General features: G+C 41.2%; 2 pseudogenes and 1 gene segment (V, D, J or C); 1 reads left to right on the forward strand and 2 right to left on the reverse strand.

Annotated features, from left to right (window-relative positions):
- Positions 1-303: 303 nt before the first annotated feature.
- On the reverse strand, positions 304-2,948 carry LOC143441851 (T-cell receptor alpha chain V region 2B4 pseudogene; annotated as a pseudogene).
- Positions 2,949-11,036: 8,088 nt separating this feature from the next.
- LOC117705621 (ATP-dependent RNA helicase DDX24 pseudogene) lies at positions 11,037-13,760 on the forward strand (annotated as a pseudogene).
- Positions 13,761-18,708: 4,948 nt separating this feature from the next.
- LOC117705622 (T-cell receptor alpha chain V region 2B4-like) lies at positions 18,709-19,696 on the reverse strand. The segment is given in 2 exon segments: positions 18,709-19,366; positions 19,557-19,696. Coding segments are annotated over 2 exon segments (399 nt in total).
- Between the last annotated feature and the right edge of the window lie 244 nt (positions 19,697-19,940).

Raw genomic sequence — 19,940 nt, forward strand, 5'->3', positions numbered from 1 at the left:
TGTAGAGTTGATGGCTGTCTTTATGACATAATGCGTGGTGGCCATGTGCTCATCTTTCACCTCAACAAGATATACACATTAAGTATGTATAATTGTTCTATAACCATCAGCATGTGAGGAGAGAAAAGTGGAAACTATTCAACCAAACCAGTAGTTTGCCTTTCCCCCTGAGAATTACCAATTTTTAAAATGTTAAAGTATTTTACCGACCGACTCCTCTTTACCACTCTTGCACATAAGTCACATTGCCTGCAGAATAGAAACAGAATTTCTTCATGTGTTGTCTGTGCTCTCTGTCAGGCCTTAATGGGGCACAGTAGGTTTGGGTGCAGGCTGCAGGTGCCTGGGGAGCACTGTGTGCTCACTCACTGCACAGAAGTAGAGAGCAGAGTCACCAGGCTGGGAGTCTCTGATGTGCAGGGTAACATGCAGGCTGGCTTTATTGAGGTGAGCTGTGAATCTGCCTTCTTTCTTTTCAACATCAGAGAAGATGGACATCAGCATCTTGAGGCCTTCCCCAGAATGCTGTCTGTACCACCAGAAGTACTGAAAATTACGATCACTGGAAGTGCAGTTGAGAGAGACTATGGCTCCCTCTGGGACACTGAGGGATTCTGGGCTCTGCTGCACCTTCTGCTGGCTGTTCACCCCTATGGAGAAAAATAAAGGTCAGACAATCAAGACTGGATGCAAGTGGATGCTAACATTCCAGAATGAAATTTCCATGGGTCTCCGACCCCTAACTAGAGATTAAGAACATCTGTGTTTCTACCAGTAGCCTGGAATAAGCAGCAACTTTACATATCACACCTGTGTCCCAAAGAAATTCCCATACTTACAATTTAACTGGAGCCACAGGACCACTAGTGAAACACACAAGAATTTCATTCTCTCCTCCTCCCTCTTCGCTGGGGATTTAAATTCTCAACCCGAAGCTCATATAGTCATATACAAAAGTTTCCACATCTCCTGTTTTAGGAAACATGAAAGGCAGCTTTGCTAGCCATCAGAAAATGACTCTTCACCATCTGAGCAGCACCAAGCCTTTCCTCCAGCCATCTCTCTACCCCTCCCTCCTCTTCCTGTCCAACCCTCTTTCACCTTTTCTCCCACTTGAGAAGTTTACTCAGGATCCCTATAAAACACTGCCACCTTGTGGGTTCATGATAGTTGACAAAGAAAGAGTCAAACTGTAAACTCTTCTAATGTAACTACTAACACAAGTAAAAATCCTTGACAGTTCAGCTACAGTATTGAAGAGACATTTGCCCCAAGTCAGGGTTGGGAGTGAGGTGAACTCAGTAGATGTTGTCTCCATTCTCAGTAATAATATGTATTGCACACAGTCAGTCACCTGCTCTGAAAAATCACTATAAACACCACAGCCACGGAAATCTAAGTGAAGTTCTTATCTACAGCACAATTCTGCATATTTGAACCCTTGTTACTCCCATTCAAATCTGTTTTTAGGCGTATTCAACTGCAGAATAATTTGATGAAAGATTTACTGGTGGTGATAAACTCAATTCTGCATACACAATAAAACATATATAACTCTCACTGAGGCACAAAGTAAGCTAAATAAAGACTGACTATGACAACACTGAAACTCTTGGTAAAGTTCCTGGTATACCTTCTGTAATGATGCATTCAGTAGAATGACTGAGAAAAACAAGCTTACAATAAAAGTGTGGGCTTGGGAAAGGGATTGGTGTGGTCTCTGGCTACACAGGTAGTGCAAAGGTCACCAGGCTATTAACCACTTCTGCTCCCAGACTTCTAGACAAATAACAGATTTTACATTCTTTCCTTTGAAGGAACAACCCTGTATATTTCATATTCCAGGTTCCCCTGGTGATATCTGTGAACACAAGGACTTCTATGCCTCCTAAACTGTCCTCTGTTGGGCTTTGAGACCTTGCAGAAGCTAGTGACCGATGAGCTAAGCATCCACAAAATACTGTTTGATCAGACCCTTCCTTCAACATCAACAAGTACAAAGGGAACAGACTGAGGGAAAGATGCTCATACTCAAACTATTTTCTGCAACAAAATATTATCCATGACAATAATAACAATATTCATTTATCAGTAAATACGAAACCTAGAAAGGAAGATAATCATAGTGGTACATGCTTAAAATCCCAGAAGGCAATCTGGTTGGGGAGGCTGAAGTAAGAGGGCATGAGTTTAAGTCCTGCCTGTGACATATACGGGAGACATGCCTCAAAAAATTTGTAAGAATGAGAAGAATGAAAACAAGCACCATAGCCTTGGGAAATGGCCAAAAGAAACTAAACTTGAAACACAGTCTCTGAGATATACACCTCACTATAAGAGACTTGTAATAAAATGTATATAATTAGATTAACAGTTCTCCTGGAAGAGCTGGAATGGTCAGTTAAAAAAGACACACAGCACTTTCCTGCATCACTGTGAACCTGAAACAACGCATCAAGTGTGTGGCTGCCAGGTGAGGAGAGGGATGTGCAAATGATGTGAGTTGTAACATAAACAGCAGAGCCAGATGAAATCCCTAATTGCTAAACTGTAAACTACTAAAAGAAACTAAAAATCCTAACACTGGGTGCGGGAAAACAAGATAAGGGAGAGGAGACTCCCCTTGGTTGGGCTTTAAGCAACAGAGAAAATGAAAGTCTGGATAAGATTCAGAGATGTATAATCTGACACTCTGCAAAGACACAATTTAAGATGAGAGATCTTTGATCCTCACGGCAAGCAGAAACTGGAGAATGGGGCCTATCCACTTACTGCTCGTTTATTGGGACCATGGTGGGGAAACTTCTTTAGAAAACTCTTATTTTTGATACCCAACCTCAAGAGTCAGTCCAATCTTTATACAGAAGCACAGCCTGACAAGGATGCCTGACACTTCTTGCACCCTTTCCTTCTGGAGACCTACCCCATATCCTCAAACAGGGACCCATCATAGTGTACCAGCTCAGCCTAGTCTATCATCACAATATAGACAACTAATTAAAGAAGTCTAAATGTCCAAGTTTAATCACAAAAACACAAACAGTATGAAAGGTCAAGACAGTATGTTCCACATCCCCCAAACCCAGAATTACCTTAATGAACCTCGTACCATAGAACTTAAAAGAACCATCACAAAATTCACTAAACAATCAGAGGAGTTTAAAGATGAAACCAGGTCACAGCTCCATGAAGAAATGTTCAAAGTCCTTAGTCATCAGGGAAATGCAAATCAAAATGACCCTGAGATTCCACCTTATACCAGTCAGAATGACTAAGTTTAAAAACTCAGGTGACAGCATTAAGTTGACAAGGATGTGAAGAAAGAGGAACACTCCTCCATTATTGGTGGGATTGCAAACGGGTACAACCACTCTGGAAATCAATGTGGAGATTCCTCAGAAAACTGGAAATAGATCTACCTGAAGACCCAGCTATACCAGTCTTGGGTATATACCCAAAAGATGCCGTACCATACCACAGGGGCACATGCTCCACTAAGTTCATAATGGCCTTATCTGTGATAGCCAGAAGCTGGAAACAACCCAGACGTCCCACAACAGTAGAATAGATACAGAAAATGTGGTTCATTTATACAATGGAATACTATTCAGCTATTAAGAACAAGGACACCATGAGTTTTGCAGGCAAATGTATGGAACTAAAAAATATCATCCTGAGTGAGGTAACTCAAATCCAAAGGACACGCATGGTATGTACTCACTAATAGGTAGATATTAGAAAAAAAAAAGCAGAAAAAAAAACCCAAGACACAGAATACCTAGGATACAATCCACAGAACTCAAGAAGGTTTACAAGAAGAAAGATGCTTCAATCCCACTTGGGAGGGAGAAGACAAGAGTTACTGGAGGCAGAGGGAGGGAGGGACATGGGTGGAAGATGGGAGGGGGCAGGAAAAGGGGAACATTATCAGATATGGTGGGGGGCAACAGGAGAGAAGCCCTGAGGGCCAGCACAATGAATAGAAATATGCAACCTTGGGGGAAGGGGAAGGGGAAGGTTGGGGGGACCCTCTAGGAAGTTCCAGAGACCTGGGACTTGAGTGTCTCTCAGGACTGAAAGGGAAAGACCTTAGATGAAATGTCCAACAGTGGGGAGAGGGAACTTGTAGAGTCCACCTCCGCTAGAAAGACAGGGCATCAAGTTGGAGGGATGGGGTTGCCATCCCACAGTCAAAATTTCTGACCCAGAATTGTTCCTGTCTGAAAGAACAACAGGGGCAAAAATGGAGAAGAGCCTGAGGGAAAGGTGGTCCAGTGACTTGGGATCCACCTCAAGGCGAGGTTCCAAAACCTGACACTATTACTGATACTATAATATGCTTACAGACAGGAGACTAGCATGGCTCTCCTCTGATAGGCCCAACAAGCAGCTGACTGAGACAGATGCAGATACTTACACTCAACCAATAGACTGAAGTTGAGGACCCCTGTGGTTGAATTAGGGAAAGGCTGAAAGAAGCTGAGTAGTAGGGTGAACCCATAGGAAGACCAGCAGTGTCAACTAACCTGGACCCCTGAAATCTCTCAGACACTGAGCCACCAACCAGGCAGCATACACGAGCTGGTCCAAGCTCCCCCCTCTGACCCCCCCCCAAGCACACACACAGCAAAGGATTGCCTGGTCTGGTCTCATTGAGAGAAGATATACCTAACCCTTGAGAGACTTGAGGCCCCAGGGAGTTGGGGAGGCCTGGTGAGGGGGTAGGGGAATCTTCTTGGTGACAGGATGAAGGAGGAATGGGATGAGGAACTGTGGGAGAGCAGATCAGGAGGGGGGCAATGACAGGACTGTAAAAAATAATAAATAAATAAAAGTAATTAAAAAAAGAAAATTATCTTAAACGAAATAAATGTTTGAGTGATGCTCAAGAAAACCAAATATAAGGCTAAATGAAATGAGGAAGATAGTCCAGGATTTGAAAACTAAATTTAATAGAAAGATAGAATATTGAAGAGAATTCAAGCTGAAATGAAGATGGAATTAAAAATCTTAATACACCATTGAGAAAACTCAGGCAGAAACCTTATAAATAGAATGGCTCAACAAAAGATAGAATACCAAGGCTCAAAGATAAAGCAAATAAATTTTTCAGATAAAAGGAACATGCAGGAACTGTGCAGCGCCAAAAAAAGACTGAATGTTGATCAACTTTGAGAGAAGGCTTGACAGTTAAAAGTGTCAACTGCTCTTCTAGAGGACCTAGGTTCAATTCCTAGCACCAATACAATGGCCAGCTATAACTCATTTTTAGGGCATCTGACATCCTCTTCCACACTCTTCCACATGTACCAAGCACATGTGATGAACAGACACACATGTAGGTAGAACACTCATACACACACACAAATAACAACAATGACAATGATGCTGATGAAGACAACAGTGATGATAAAATTTGAGAAACTACATCTTCAAATTATAGGCATAAATAAAGAAGAATTTTTCAAGTTAATGGCTTAGAATGGCTCTCTTCAAAAACATCATAGAAGAAAACACCCCCAACTAACAAAAGACACACCCATATAGATACAATAAATACCACATAAACAAGGCAATAAAAAATTCCTACAGGATATCACACTTAAAATGCTAAACATACAGAGCTGAGAAAGAGTATTGAAAGCTGCAAAAGAAAAGCACAAATTATATATAAAGGAAAATGAATCATAACGCATAATTTCTCAGTGGAAACTTTGACAGCAATCAGAGACTGGAGCAATGATGCCAAGTTCTAAAAGACTGTGCATACCAACCTAGACAACAGAACCTGGAAAAACTATCTGCCATCATTGAAGGAAAAAGAAAAAAATCTTGATGATACAAGTATCCTAAAAGAGCTCATGTCCATGAGACCACTCATACAGAGAATACTAGAAGCACTACTAAAGTCTGAAGACACAGCCAAGAAACAATAGTCAGAAAACAAGTGAAGTGATAATTACTGAGACACAAGGAATGACTAAGTATATTCTTTTGTTTTAGGATGAAATGTTCTATAGATGTCAGTTAAATCCAATTGATTCATAACTTCTGTTAGTTTCATTGTGTCTCGGTTTAGTTTCTGTTTCAATGCTCTGTCCATAGCTGAGACTGGGGTGTTGAAATCTACCACCATTATTGTGTAGGGTGCAATGTATGCTTTAAACTTTAGTAAAGTTTCTTTTATGTATGTAGGTGCCCTTGCATTAGGGGCATAGATGTTGAGAATTGCGAGTTCCTCTTGGTACATTTTTCTTTTGATGAATATGAAGTGTCATTCTTTATCTTTTTTGATTACTTCTGGTTGAAAAATGATTTTATTTGATATTAGAATCGCTACTCCAGCTTGTTTCTTGGGACCATTTGCTTGGAAGATTGTTTTCCAACCTTTTACTCTGAGGTAGTGTCTGTCTTTTTCACAAAGGTGTGTTTCCTGAATGCAGCAAAATGTTGGGTCCTGCTTACGTATCCAGTCTGATAGTCTATGTCTTTTTATTGGAGAATTGAGTCCATTGATATTAAGAGATATTAAGGAAAAATGAATGATGTTTCCAGTTATTTTTGTTATTGGCAGTGGAGTTATGTTTGTGTAGTTTTAGGGATGTTGGAAGATTACTTTCTTGCTTTTTCTAGGCTGTAGTTTCCCTCCTTGTGTTGGAGTTTTCCACCAATTATCCTTTGAAGTGCTGGATTTGTGGTGAGATTCTGTGTAAATTTGGATTTGTCATGGAATATCTTGGTTTCTCCATCAATGATGATTGAGAGTTTTGCTGGGTATAGTAGTCTGGGCTGGCATTTGTGTTCTCTTAGGGTCTGTATGATATCAGTACAGGATCTTCTGGCTTTTATGGTCTCTGGTGAGAAGTCTGGTATAATTCTTATAGGTCTGTTTTTATTTGTTATTTTGCCTTTTTCCCTTACTGCTTTTAGTATTTTTTCTTTGTTTTTTACATTTGATGTTTTGACTATTATGTGGCGGGAAGTATTTCTTTTCTGGTCTAAACTATTTGGAGTTCTGTAGGCTTCTTGTATATTTATGGACATCTCTTTCTTTAGGTTAGGGAAGTTTTCCTCTATAATTTTGTTGAGGATATTTACTGGTCCTTTAAGTTGGGAGTCTTCCCCCTCATCTATACCTATTATCCTTAGGTTTGGTCTTCTCATTGTGTCTTGGATTTCTTGTATATTTTAGGTTAGTAGCTTTTTGTATTTTGCATTTTCTTTGACAGTTGTGTCAATGTTTTCCATGGTATCTTCTGCACATGAGATTCTCTCTTCCATCTCTTGTATTCTGTTGGTGATACTTGTGTCTATGACTCCTGATCTTTTTTTTTAAGGTTTTCTATCTCCAGGGTAGTCTCCCTTTGTGATTTCTTTATTGTCTCTACTTACATTTTTAGATCCTGCATGGTTTTGTTTAATTCCTTCTCCCGTTTGGTTGTGTTTTCTTGCAATTCCTTAAGGGATTTTTTTGTTTCCTCTTTAAGGGTTTCTATCTGTCTACCAGTGTTCTCCTTAAGTTCTTTGAGATTGTTATTTATGTCTTTCTTAAAGTCCTCTATGATCATCATGAGAAGTGATTTTAATTCTGGTTCCTGTTTCTCTGGTGTGATGGGGTGTTCAGGGCTTGCTATGATGGGGGAACTGGGTTCTGATGATGCCATGTAACTTTGGTTTCTGTTGCTTACATTCTTGCACTTGCCTTTCGCCATCTGGTTAACTCTAGTGCTGCCTGTACTTGCTGTCTCTGACTGAAGCCTGCCTTTCCAGTTATCTAGCTTGTGTCTGATCTCCTCGGGCTCCGATGTCTCTGTGATCTTTTCCAGCTTTACTGAGTACCAGGATGCCTCACGATATGGTGCCTCCAAGGTAGCAGTCCAGCTAGGTTTCTACTGTTCTGGGTGCAGTGTCTCCTCTAGGATATCTCAGGATATGTTGTCTGACGCTCTGAGTTCAGTTGTTCCTCTGTGGCTCTGGGTTGAGTGGACCTTCCAGTATGTCTCAGGCAGAATCCGGGGTCCACACAACAGCAGACTGGGCAGAGGTCTGGTCTAGGCCTCAGATCCGGGAGAGGGGCAGAAGGGGAGTTCTAGTCCGTTGGGGGTGGGGTTTGAGTATCTTTTGGAATCTGAGCACTCACAGCATCCAGCTGTGGGCTCAGGGCAGTGTGTGGGTCTTCCTACCTAGGCTGGCTGTGGGATCCGGGGAGCATCCTTCTTGGGCAGAATCCGGGGTCCACACAATAGCAGACCGGGCAGAGGTCTGGTGCAGGCCTCAGATCCGGGAGAGGGCGATAGATTCTATTTAACTGGGTTTATATTGAATGTCTTTCTCCATTTATGATGGTTGAAATCGTAGTCTGTCTGGCATCTCTGGTCTCTTAGACTTTGTAGAACAACAGGCTAAGGCCTTCTGGCTTTTACAGTCTCCACTGAGAAGTCAGATGTTAGTCTAAGAAGTCTGCCTTTATATGCTATTTTTTATATATTACTTGTTTTTTCTTGTACCTTTTAATATTCATCTTTTGTTCTATACATTAAGTATTCTGATTATTATGTAACAGGAAACTTTCTTTTCTAGTCCAGCCTACTGATGTTCTCTACACTCCTTGTACCTTGATGGGTACCCCCTTTTTAGGGTTGGGCATTCAAGTTACATGATTTTGTTAAATAACATTTTCTGTGCCTTTGACTTTTCTTTTCCTTCTTTTATTTTTAATAATCACAGATTTTGTCTTTTCACAATATTCTAGATTTCCTGTATGTCTTGTCCCTGTATATTTTTAGATTTAACATTTTCTTGGACTAAGTTATCAGTATCCTCTATCATGTCTTTAATGGGTATGATTCTTTCTTCCATCTCTTATACTCTCTTGGTGAGGTTTGCCTCTGAGATTCCTGTTTAAGTTTCTAAATTTTTCTTTCCAGTTTTCCTTCAGTTTTTGTTTTCTTTATTAATTCTATGTTCATTTACAAGTCCTGAACTATTTTCTTTATTTAATCCATTGTTTGTGTTTTCAAACATTTCTTAAGGGATTTCTTAATTTTCTCCTTCAAGACTTTGAACACATTCATTAAGGTTCTCCTGATGTCTTTGTCTTGTACTTCAACTCGGTTGCATTTCTAAGAGCCAACTACATTAAGTTTTCTAGACTTCAATGGAGATATATTATGTGGCTGTTATTGTTGTATGCTAGAATCTAAGCATTTGTGTTTGGGGATCATAGTAATTCTCAATGCTGATATCCAGTCTTGTCACTGTTGAATGTGTGTTCTTATTTTATTCCTTGGTTTCTGTTGCATGCTCTGGTTTTTAAGAGAGTATGGTAGCTATTGGTTGCCTGGTAAGGAATGCTTGTGATATTCTGTCAGGTGTGAATACTAGAGTTCTAGAAATAACATGTTTCTTGTTATTGGGTGCAGACACAGGCATGGAGATGGGCTAAAGGAACTGTGGAGTGAGGGGACCCATAGTAGGTAGTAAATCAGAGTCTGACATTGGGATCTTCTTAGTCCTCTGAGAATGGGCACAATGAGGGAGGAGAGGCCAAGCAGGTTGTCTGATAAAATCCTGGGGATGAGACTAGGTAATTGAACTTAGAGAAGAGTAGGGACATTGAAAATCTGAAGATTGCCTACCTACCTCTGCCTTACTTTCTCCTTCCTTTTCTACCCATATTTCTTTGTTAGAAATTATGAGATATGAAAGGCTGTACCACTCTGATACCTGTCCTTCCATAGTATCAGCTAGAATTATCTAAATGCCACTTTTCCTGGCATATTTGGCCCTCTATGTCATGCTGCAGATGACATGCAACAACATGAAGATAATGACTGGTACATGGAGATGAAGGCAACTGACCATGTTACTGTTTCCATGGCTTCCTGTGAAATCACTGTTATCCCCCATGAGGAACCACTGATGTGCTAGGGTTTCAGTTTCCATATGAAAATTCAGATGTGGTAACATCTCTTTCTAGTTCTGTTCAGACCATTTGTATGATTTTCAGCAACCAGAGAAACACAGGGGCACAGAGCACAGACTTTGTAGAAAACAGGATGATCAGAAGTCAGGCTTTCTTTTGCTTCTCAGAGTTTGTGTTCAGCTCCCCCTGCGGTTTCTGCCACTGTGTCCCTCAGAGCACAGTAGTACACAGCCGAGTCTGATTCCTGCACTGAGGCTTTCTGCAAGTGGAAGGACGTGGTTCCTTTATCATACGTAGCTTCAAAACCTCTGTTGCTTCCCTTATTGCTGGCTGTTGTGACTTGCAGAAGGAGCTGTGGACCTTCTCCAGGATATTGGACATACCAGAAAAGAGTCGGGTACCCTGTGGTTGAATAAGTACAGTTTATAAATAGGAAGTCATCTTCTGAGAGGGTCACTTGACCTTGTTTCTGGGTCACTGAGTCTCCATGGGTCTTCCTCATCCCTGGAGGAAGAAGAGGATATCTGTGTTACAGTAAGGACAACAACATTCATAGATGGTTAAATATATTCTAACATCATAGAAGAAAGAGTGGAAATTTTAAGTCACTTAACTTACCAAGTATGAACAGCAGCATCACAGTCACTAAAGCTGGAAAAGTGTTCATGTTCAGTGTCACCAGAGTGATGCTCTCAACTCTTCGATGAAGAAATGGTAAAATGACACAAAATGATGAACCTATAAAGCTTAAGTTCACACTGATAATGATCTTGTGTTAGGAAACTCCACCCCCTGGTGGACAGAGACTAAACTAGGGTTTCTTGCATACCTCCCAGAATCAGAAATGTGTTCTTGTCCTTGAAATCATTTCCAAGGCACGAAGACTTGAAGCATCCCTTATCAATGTAAAGAATATAAACAATGTCTGTTAACAAATCCAATGTTATCAGTCTTAGGGTCCTACGTGGCATGAAACTGTTGTATAGTACAGTAACTGATGGGATTTTGTGTTGGTATTTATCACATAATAAATAAATGAAAAGAAGTACATTTTACCAGCTTATTTTCCCTGATCTAAGTTTGTAGTAAGATACAATGTGGGTGTGGAGTGATGGTTCAACACTTGAAAACACTGTTGCTCTTTCAGAGGACCCAGGTTTGATTCTCAGAACCCACAAATACTGGTTCAAAAACATCTGTAACTCCAGTTCCAGGTGAAAGGATTCCCTCTCCTAACCTCCTTGGCCACCAGGCACACACAGTACATAGTACAGGCAAAATACTCATGCACATAAAATAAATAAATCTTTAAATTCTCTTAAAATTATTATGAAATGGAGTAATTATCAACTGGCCCTAAGAATATGTAATCATTACACAACTGCTTTCCTTTGTTGTGTTTGTGACTGGCATGCAAGGAGGAAGGAGAGTCCAGCTCCCCAAAAGAGAAAGATCAAATTAAAGAAGCAGAGTGATACGGTTCTCCTTGCTGAAGGCAGTGCTGCCCAGGATGAATATGAAGTCAAAGCTTCTGAGCCAGAGGCTCAGGGAGAAGTCAGTGTTTGTTCTGATCAAAAGGTGGGAGGAGCCACATCAGAAAACCTGGCATAGGCTGTTCCAAGAAAGAAGAAAAACAAAGAGAAAACAATTATATATTTTTCAGAGCACTGCCCCAAAAGTGCCCAAAAAAGCGAAGACATAGAATGGCTGAGGCACATGACCAGAAGGCAGACATGTCTGCCTGGAGGAAGCTGTTTGTGCCCAAGACTGTTCATCCTCAGCTTTCTAGGCTTCTCGGCATCTACCTCAATCCAAGCTCTGACTTTGGCCCCTGCCATCTGTGACACGCTGGACATCCTTGGAGCTGCTGCAACAGGAATCGGGAAAACTCTGGCTTTTGCCATCCCGATGATTCACTCAGTGCTGCAGTGGCATAAGATGAAGGGTCCACCCATCCCAAGTAGCACTGGAATGTCACCAAGGGAGATGATGTTAGGAGCTGCAGCCCATCTCGGATCACCTTACAGGGATGGAACTGAACCTGGAGTGTTGCCTGAAGAGGCCAGAACTGAGACTGAAGCACAGCCCAGTGACTCTGGGGTCCAGGCCACACCCAAGACTAGTGCCTCTGCCTCAACCCAGGCACTGCTCTTCTATGATGATGCTGGTGAAGGACCTTCTTCCTTAGTCGAGGAAAAGCCTGTCCCCAAGCAGAATAAGGACAGAGAAGAAAGGTTTGATGCAGATCAAGCTGGAAAGTTAAAACAGGAGTTGTGTGACCAAGTTGCTGTTTATAAAGTACACCCAAGGCGCCGGGCACCAGGCTCAGACTGGTCCTGACTCCTACTTGAGAGCTGGCCATCCAGATCAGACAGCACATTGATGCTGTAACCAGGTTTACTGGGATTAATACAGCCATTTTAGTTGGTGGAATGTCCACACAAAAACAGCAAAGGATACTGAACCGCCATCCTGAGATTATGATTGCCACCCCTGGTCAGCTCTGGGAGTTAAAGAAAAACACCCTCATTTGAGTAACCTTCAGCAGCTCAGGTGCCTGGCCATACATGAGGCTGACCGGATGGTTGAGAAAGGCCATTTTGCTGAACTCTCGCAGCTGCTAGAGATGCTGAATGACTCCCAGTGCAACCCCAATCGACAAACTCTTGTTTTTTCTGCTACGTTAACCCTGGTACATCAAGCTCCTGCTTCAATCCTTCATAAGAAACACGTCAAGAAAATGAATGAAATCGGCAAACTTGACCTTGTGCAGAAGATTGGCATGAGGGGCAAGCCGAAAGTCATTGACCTCACAAGGTACGAGGGTACAGTGGAGACACTGACGGAGACCAAGATCTACTGCGAGACAGATGAGAAAGACTTGTATCTCTACTATTTTCTCATGCAGTACCCAGGTCATAGCCTGGTATTTGCCAACAGCATCTCCTGCATCAGATCCCTCTCTGGGCTCCTCAAGTTCCTGGATATCATGCTGACCCTGCATGCCTGCATGCACCAGAAGCAAAGGCTCAGAAACCTGGAGCAATTTGCTCATCTGGAAGACTGTGTTCTCTTGGCAACAGATGTGGCAGCTCCAGGTCTGGATATTCCTAAAGTTCAGCATGTCATCCATTACCAGGTGCCTCACACCTCAGAGATTTATATCCACTGAAGTGGTCAGACTGCTTGTGCTACCAGTGAAGGCCTCAGCTTGATGCTAATTAGGCCTGAAGATGTGATCAACTTCAAGAAGATTTACAAAACTATCAAGAAAGATGAAGACATCCCTCTGTTCCCAGTGCAGTCAAAGTACATGGACGTGGTCAAGGAGTGGATGCGTCTATCCCGACAGGTTGAAAAAGCTGAGTACCGGAACTTGTAGGTTTGTCTACACAACTCATGGATCAAGCAAGCAGCTGCGGCCCTCGATATTGAGCTAGAAGAAGAGACATGCAGAGGAGGAAAAGCTGACCAACAAGAAGGACATCGGCGACAGAAGCAGATGAAGATTCTGAAGCAGGAGCTATGCCATCTGCTCTCCCAGCCTCTCTTCCAGGAGAACCTGAAAACCAGATACCCCACACAGTCTAGCAGGCCACCGCGGCCTTCGATGGTCCCAAGGAATGTGGAGTCGGCACTGAGCTGCCTCTCCAAGCAAAAGAGGAGGAGGAAGAGGAGGAAGCCAAGAGAATATTAGGTACCACCACAACCAAGTCCAAGCCCAGTCGATGTGATGACTGTTAGTGAAATCCTACAGTTGTCAGTAAAAGCCTTCCCCTCCATGCCTTTCACTCCACCATCCACCTGGGCAAACCTCCCGCTCTTTCATCCTTGAGCAGGAAAGACCTCCCACATGCGTGTTGTGGAGTTAGGTGTGGTAGGCGGCACTGTGTGTCTGTTTCTGTGTATGCAGGCTTCTTGTGTTCACCTTGTTTTCCAAATTAAATCAAGTAGGAGTTAGAGACAAAAACAAAAAAAAAAAATGAACTATGAGACAAAGAGGTAATATCCAAAATAACAAAATCAGAAATGAGAGGCTCAGTCAGGCTCTAGTAGAGCCTGACAAATACAGAGGCAGATGCTCGAAACCAACCATTGGACTGAGCATGGGATCCCCAGTGGAGGAATCAGGGAAAGGACTGAAGAAGCTGAAGGGGTTTGCAACGCCATAGGAAGAACAACAATATCAACCAACCAGAACCCCCAGAGCTCTCAGGGACTGAACCACCAACTAAAGAGTACACATGGAGGGACTCAGGGTTCCAGCCACATATGTAGCAGAGGCTGGCCTTGTCGGACATCAAAGGGAGGAGAGGCCTTTGGTCCTGAGACAGCTAGATTCCCCAGTGTAAGGGAATGCCAGGGCAGTGAGGTAAGAGTAGGTGGGTGGGTAGGTGAACACCCTAATAGAAAGAGAGGATTCGGGGACAGGATAGGGGGGTTGTGGAGGGGAAACCTGGAAAGAAGATAACATTTGAAATGTAAATAAATAAAATATACAATTTTAAAAAATGAAGAGGAGATATAACAACAGACACTGAGGTAACCCAAAGAATCATTAGGTCATACTTCAAAAACCTGTACTTCACAAAATTGGAAAACTTAAAAGAAATGAACAAATTTTCAATAGATATCACTTATGAAAGTTAAATCAAGATCAGATAAATGACTAAAGTAGACAATAATATGTTATGAAAGAATTATTAAAATCTTCCAACACCCCCATCCCAAAAAGTACCAGGCCAGATGGTATAAGCACAGAATTCTATCAGACTTTCAAAGAGCTAACATCAATACTTTTCAAATTATTCCACAAAATACAATGGAACATTATGAAATTCTTTTTATGAAGCCACAGTCACCCTGATACCCAAACCACACAAAGACTCAACAAAGAAAAAAAAATTACAGACCAATTTTCCTCCTGAACATTGATACAAAAATACTCAAAAAATACATCTAAAACAAATCTAAGAACATATCAAAACCATCATCTACTATGATCAAGTAGCTTTCAACCTAGAGCTGCTGCAGGGATAGTTCAACATCCAAAAAAATGGGATGTAATCTACCATATAAACAAACTGAAAGAAAACACATGATCATCTCATTAGATGCTGAAAAACCCTTCAATGAAATCCACCACCCCTTCATGATAAAAGTCTTAGAGAGATCATGAATACAAGGGAAATACCTCAACATAATAAAGGCAATATATAGCAAGCCTATAGCCAACATCACATTAAATGGAAAGAAATTCAAGGAATTGAACTAAAATCAAGAACAAAAAAAGGCAGTCCACTCACTCCACATCTACTCCACACATAGTGCTTGAAGTCTTAGCTAGAACAAAAAGAAAAGTGAAGGAGTTCAGAAGGATACAAATTTGAAAGGTAGAAGTCAAAGTATCAGTATTCACAGACAATATGAAAGCATTCGTTAATGATCCAAAAAGTTCTACAAGAGAACTGCTACAGCTTAAAAACACCTTCAGCAAAGTGGCTGTACCTAAGATTAATCTGAAAAAGTCAATCTATATTCAAATGACAAAGAGGGTGAAAAGGGAATTAGGGAAACAATGCTCTTCAAAATAGCCACAAATTTCCAATACAAATTTTACTGACATTGAAGAAATAATGTACAACTTCAAGTGGAAAAACAAAACACTCAGGATAGTTAAAATGATTTTATACAATAAAAATCTTCCACTAATCCTGGTTTCAAGTGATACTACAAATCCACAGTAATAAAACCCACATGGTATTGGCATAAAAACAGATAGGTTGATCAATACAATAGAATCAGAGACCCAGACATAAATCTACACATCTATGGAAACTTTACTTTGAAAACATTTTCAACAAATGGTGCTGTCTAACTGGATGTTATCATGTAGAAGGATTCAAATAAATCTACATTTATCACCCTGCACAAAACTCAATTCAATTGCATCAAATATATCAACACAAAACCAGATACGATAAGTCTCATAGAACAGAAAGTGGGGAATGTTTGAATGCATTGGGCATAGGAGACAACTTCTGAACAGAACCCCAATAGTGCAGACACTAAGATTAACAATTAATAAATGAGACTTCATGTAAACCAAAGGAAACCTTCAAAAGGATAAAAGTGGAGCCTGAAGATTGAGAAAAGATTTTCACCCACTTTACATCTGACAGAAAGCTAATATCCAAAATATATAAAGAACTCAAGAAACTAGGCATCAACAAAAATATAATCCAATTTAAAAGTGGGGTGCAGGTTTAAACAGAATCTCTATAGTAGAATCTTAAATGTTCAAGAAACACTTACATGTTCAACATCCTTAGCCATAAGGGAAATACAAATTGAAAAGACTCTGAGATTCCATCTTCCACCTATCAGAATGACTAAAATCAAACACGTAAGTGTCACCTGATGATACCAAGGATGTGTAGCAAGAGGAACACTCATTCATTACTGGTGGGAGTGCAAACATGTACAACCACTATGGAACTTAATATGGTAGTTTCTCAGAAAATTAGAAATCAATCTACCTTAAGATACAGCTATACCACCCTTAGGTATATACCCAAAGGATGTTCCATCCTACCACAAGGACACTTGCTCAACTATGTTAACACCTATATTCATAATCATCAGAAACTGTAAACAACCTAGATGTCCCTCAACCAAAGAGTAAATAAAGAAAATGTGGTTCATTTACACAATGGATTACTAATCTGCTGTTGAAAAAAATAACAACATGAAAATTTCAGGCAAAGGAATTCAACTGGAAACAAAAATCATCCTAAATGAGGTAACCAAGACCCAGGAAGACAAACATGGTATGCACTCTCTTATAAGAAGATATTAGCTGTAAAATAAAGAATAACCATGAGACAACTCACAGACCCAGAAAGGCTAAGAAAAAGGAGGGCTCTAAGATGGACTCGTGTATCTTCCTGGGAAGAGGAAATAGAATGTATGTAGTGGGTATATGAGGTGAGGTAGGATGAGAACAGGAGTCATGACATGTTGGGGTAGAAGGAGAGAATATTGTAAGAGACAACTGGAACTGAGAGCATTTCAGGGACAATGTGGAAACCTAGTGCAGTAGAAACTTTAGGATTATCCTAGGGTGACCCTTGTGGGGATTCCTAGTAATGAAAGATATTGAGTTTAACCTGCCATCTTCCGACACCAAAGAACTTCCAGTGATAGCACTGGGACACTGACTTGTCACAATACCTTTGACCTACAATCTATCCTGCCTGCAAGATTTGCAGATGCACTGGAGGCACAGAACTTGTTAGAAGGGACAACCAATGACTAGCCTAATTAGAGGCTCATGCCAACATAGGGCACCAGTGCCCAACACAGGATGACCAGGATGGAGGAAGCTAAATAGCCTAGAGACCCGGGATAGAAGAAAAATCAATTGAATGATTCCTAATGCTATTCTGCTACACCCATAGATCATGCCTAGCCCAGTCATCATGAAAGAGGAAGCCTTCAGTACTTGATGTGAGCAGATGCAGAGATCTACAGGCAAACATTAGTCTGAGAGACGGCTCACACTGGGGATCTCCACTGGTCACTAACATTGGAGCCAATGTCAGAACCCAGTGTGGGAGGAAAAACAGTAGGAGCCAGAGTAGGTGAAGACACCAGGAAAAAATGGCTAACAGAATCAACTAACCAGGGATCTGAGGGTCTCACAGAGACTAAAGCAACAATCACAGAGCTAGCATGTGTCTGTTCTTGGTCCTCCACAAACATGATGGTTAGCTTGGTGGTTTTGTGGGAAACCTAACATTGGAAGTGTGACTCTTGACTGCCCTTGGAAGCCTTTGCCTCCTGTTTGGTTGCCTTACCCAGCTCTGATATGAAGGTCTCTGCCTGGTCTTTTTGAAACTTAGCATTCTGTGTTTGGTTGCTATCCCTTGAAGATCAACTCTTTTCTGAAGGGAAATGGAGGAGTGTGTCTGAGGAAGAGGAGAGGTGGGGCAATTAGAAGGATTGTAAAGAGAAAAAAACTGCAGTTGGGATAAATTGATGGAAACATTAAACTAATGTAACAACTATGGAAATCCATGTGAAGCATTCTAATAAAGTTAAAAGAGGAAAACTTACAGGATCCAGCTATGTAATTTCTGGATACGTATACATGGATATGGATGTATAACTGAAGGACTCTGTATCTCACTAAAGCGATACATGCTCAACCACGCTTACTGTTGCTCTATTCAAAATTGTTATGAAATGAAGGCATCCAAGATGTTCATCAATAAAAAATGGATAATGAATATTTGGTGGATATATACATAGATATAAATAGAGATACATATACATGTAATTCAGCAATATAGAAATATAAAATTATAGAAATCACATGAAAATATTGTAGTAAATTATTCTGTCCTCATACAAACCTTGCAAATCTTAGCTTCTAATTTTTAACTCTATGTCCTCATGAGACTATGAGTGTGTGTAGAAAGCCGCCTACAAAGGAGAAAGGGAGCATTCAGGAAGGTGATTGGGAATGTAATGGAGCACAAGGTATGGAAGTGCAAAGGGACTACTGAGAACAAAAGTTTTAAGTGGGAATGGGGAACAGGGAGATGTTAGAGGGGATAAGCTTCGGAATGCAGCAACCAAAAGTAAATATGAGTGAAACTGCCGTAGAGAAACCTGCTACTTTGTAAGTTAGTTTTCAAATATTAGAAAAAAAGTATTTTTATTGAAAAATTTTAAAAGCAAAGAAGGCACAGTGCTGAAGAGTCGATGGTTGTCTTTATGGCATGGCATGTGCTAAGTCTCATGGCCATGTATTTGTCTTCCAACTCAACAAGATATGCACATTAATAGTGTGTACATTGTTGTATAACCATCAGCATGTAAGAAGGAAAAATATTCCAAAAGTGGAAAATGTTTCAACTCAACCAGTAATGTGCCTTTTCCATCAGGATTACATAGTTTGGGTTTTTTTTTTTTTTTCTTTTAAAATAGTTTCCCAGTCAATCAAGCCCTCGCTATTCTTGCTCATAAATCCCACTGCATATAGAATAGAAACAGAATGGCTCCACTGTGTGATCTGTGATGTATGTCAGGGCTTGATGCTGTGCAGTAGGTTTGTGTGCAGGCTGCAGGTGCCTGGGGAGCACTGTGTGCTCACTGCACAGAAGTAGAGAGCAGAGTCATCAGGCTGGGAGTCTCTGATGTGCAGGGAAAGCTGCAGGCTGGCTTTATTGAGGTGAATTGTGAATCTGCCTTCTTCCTTTTCACCATTGGAGAAGGTGGACATCACTGACTTGAGGCCTTTCCCAGAATGCTGTCTGTACCATGCGAAATACTGAGAAGCACTATCACTGAAAGTGCAGTTGAAAGAGGCCATAGCTCCCTCAGGGACACTGAGGGAATCTGGGTTCTGCTTCACATTCTGCTGGCTGTTCACCCCTGTGCAGAAAGACAAAGGCCAGGCAATCAAGACTAGATACATATGGATGCTAACATGCTAGAATGACTATCCCACGGGCTTCCAACTTCCTAACTAGAGATTTAAAACATCTGTATGTCTACCATTAGCCTGGAGCAGGCAATAACTTTACATATCACACCTGGATCCCAAAAGAATTTCAAAACTTACAGTTTAACTGCAGCCACAGGACCACTAGTGAAACACTCCAGGATTTCATTCTGTCCTTCCTCTTCACTGAGGACTGAGATCCTCAACTCAGAAGATGGCAACAAGAAAAGTCCTCAGCAGCACCAAGCCTCTCCTCCAGCCCTTTCTCTACCCACTCCTCCTCTTCCTGTGCCCTTCTTCTCCACTCTTCTCTACTAACCCCCAACACCACCCCATGCCCCACTTCTCTCCCTCTTGAGATCTTTGCTCAGAATCCCAAAAAAACACTGCCACCTTGTGGACTCATGAAAGAGAACAAGAAAAGACTCCTCTAACTGCCAAGTATTCTAACTTAACTAGTAAAAAGTAAAGCACTTGAGAGTTTAGTTGGAGTTTTGAAGAGAC

Source organism: Arvicanthis niloticus, chromosome 3 (assembly GCF_011762505.2).
Source record: "Arvicanthis niloticus isolate mArvNil1 chromosome 3, mArvNil1.pat.X, whole genome shotgun sequence".
NCBI classification, from domain to species: Eukaryota; Metazoa; Chordata; class Mammalia; order Rodentia; family Muridae; genus Arvicanthis; species Arvicanthis niloticus.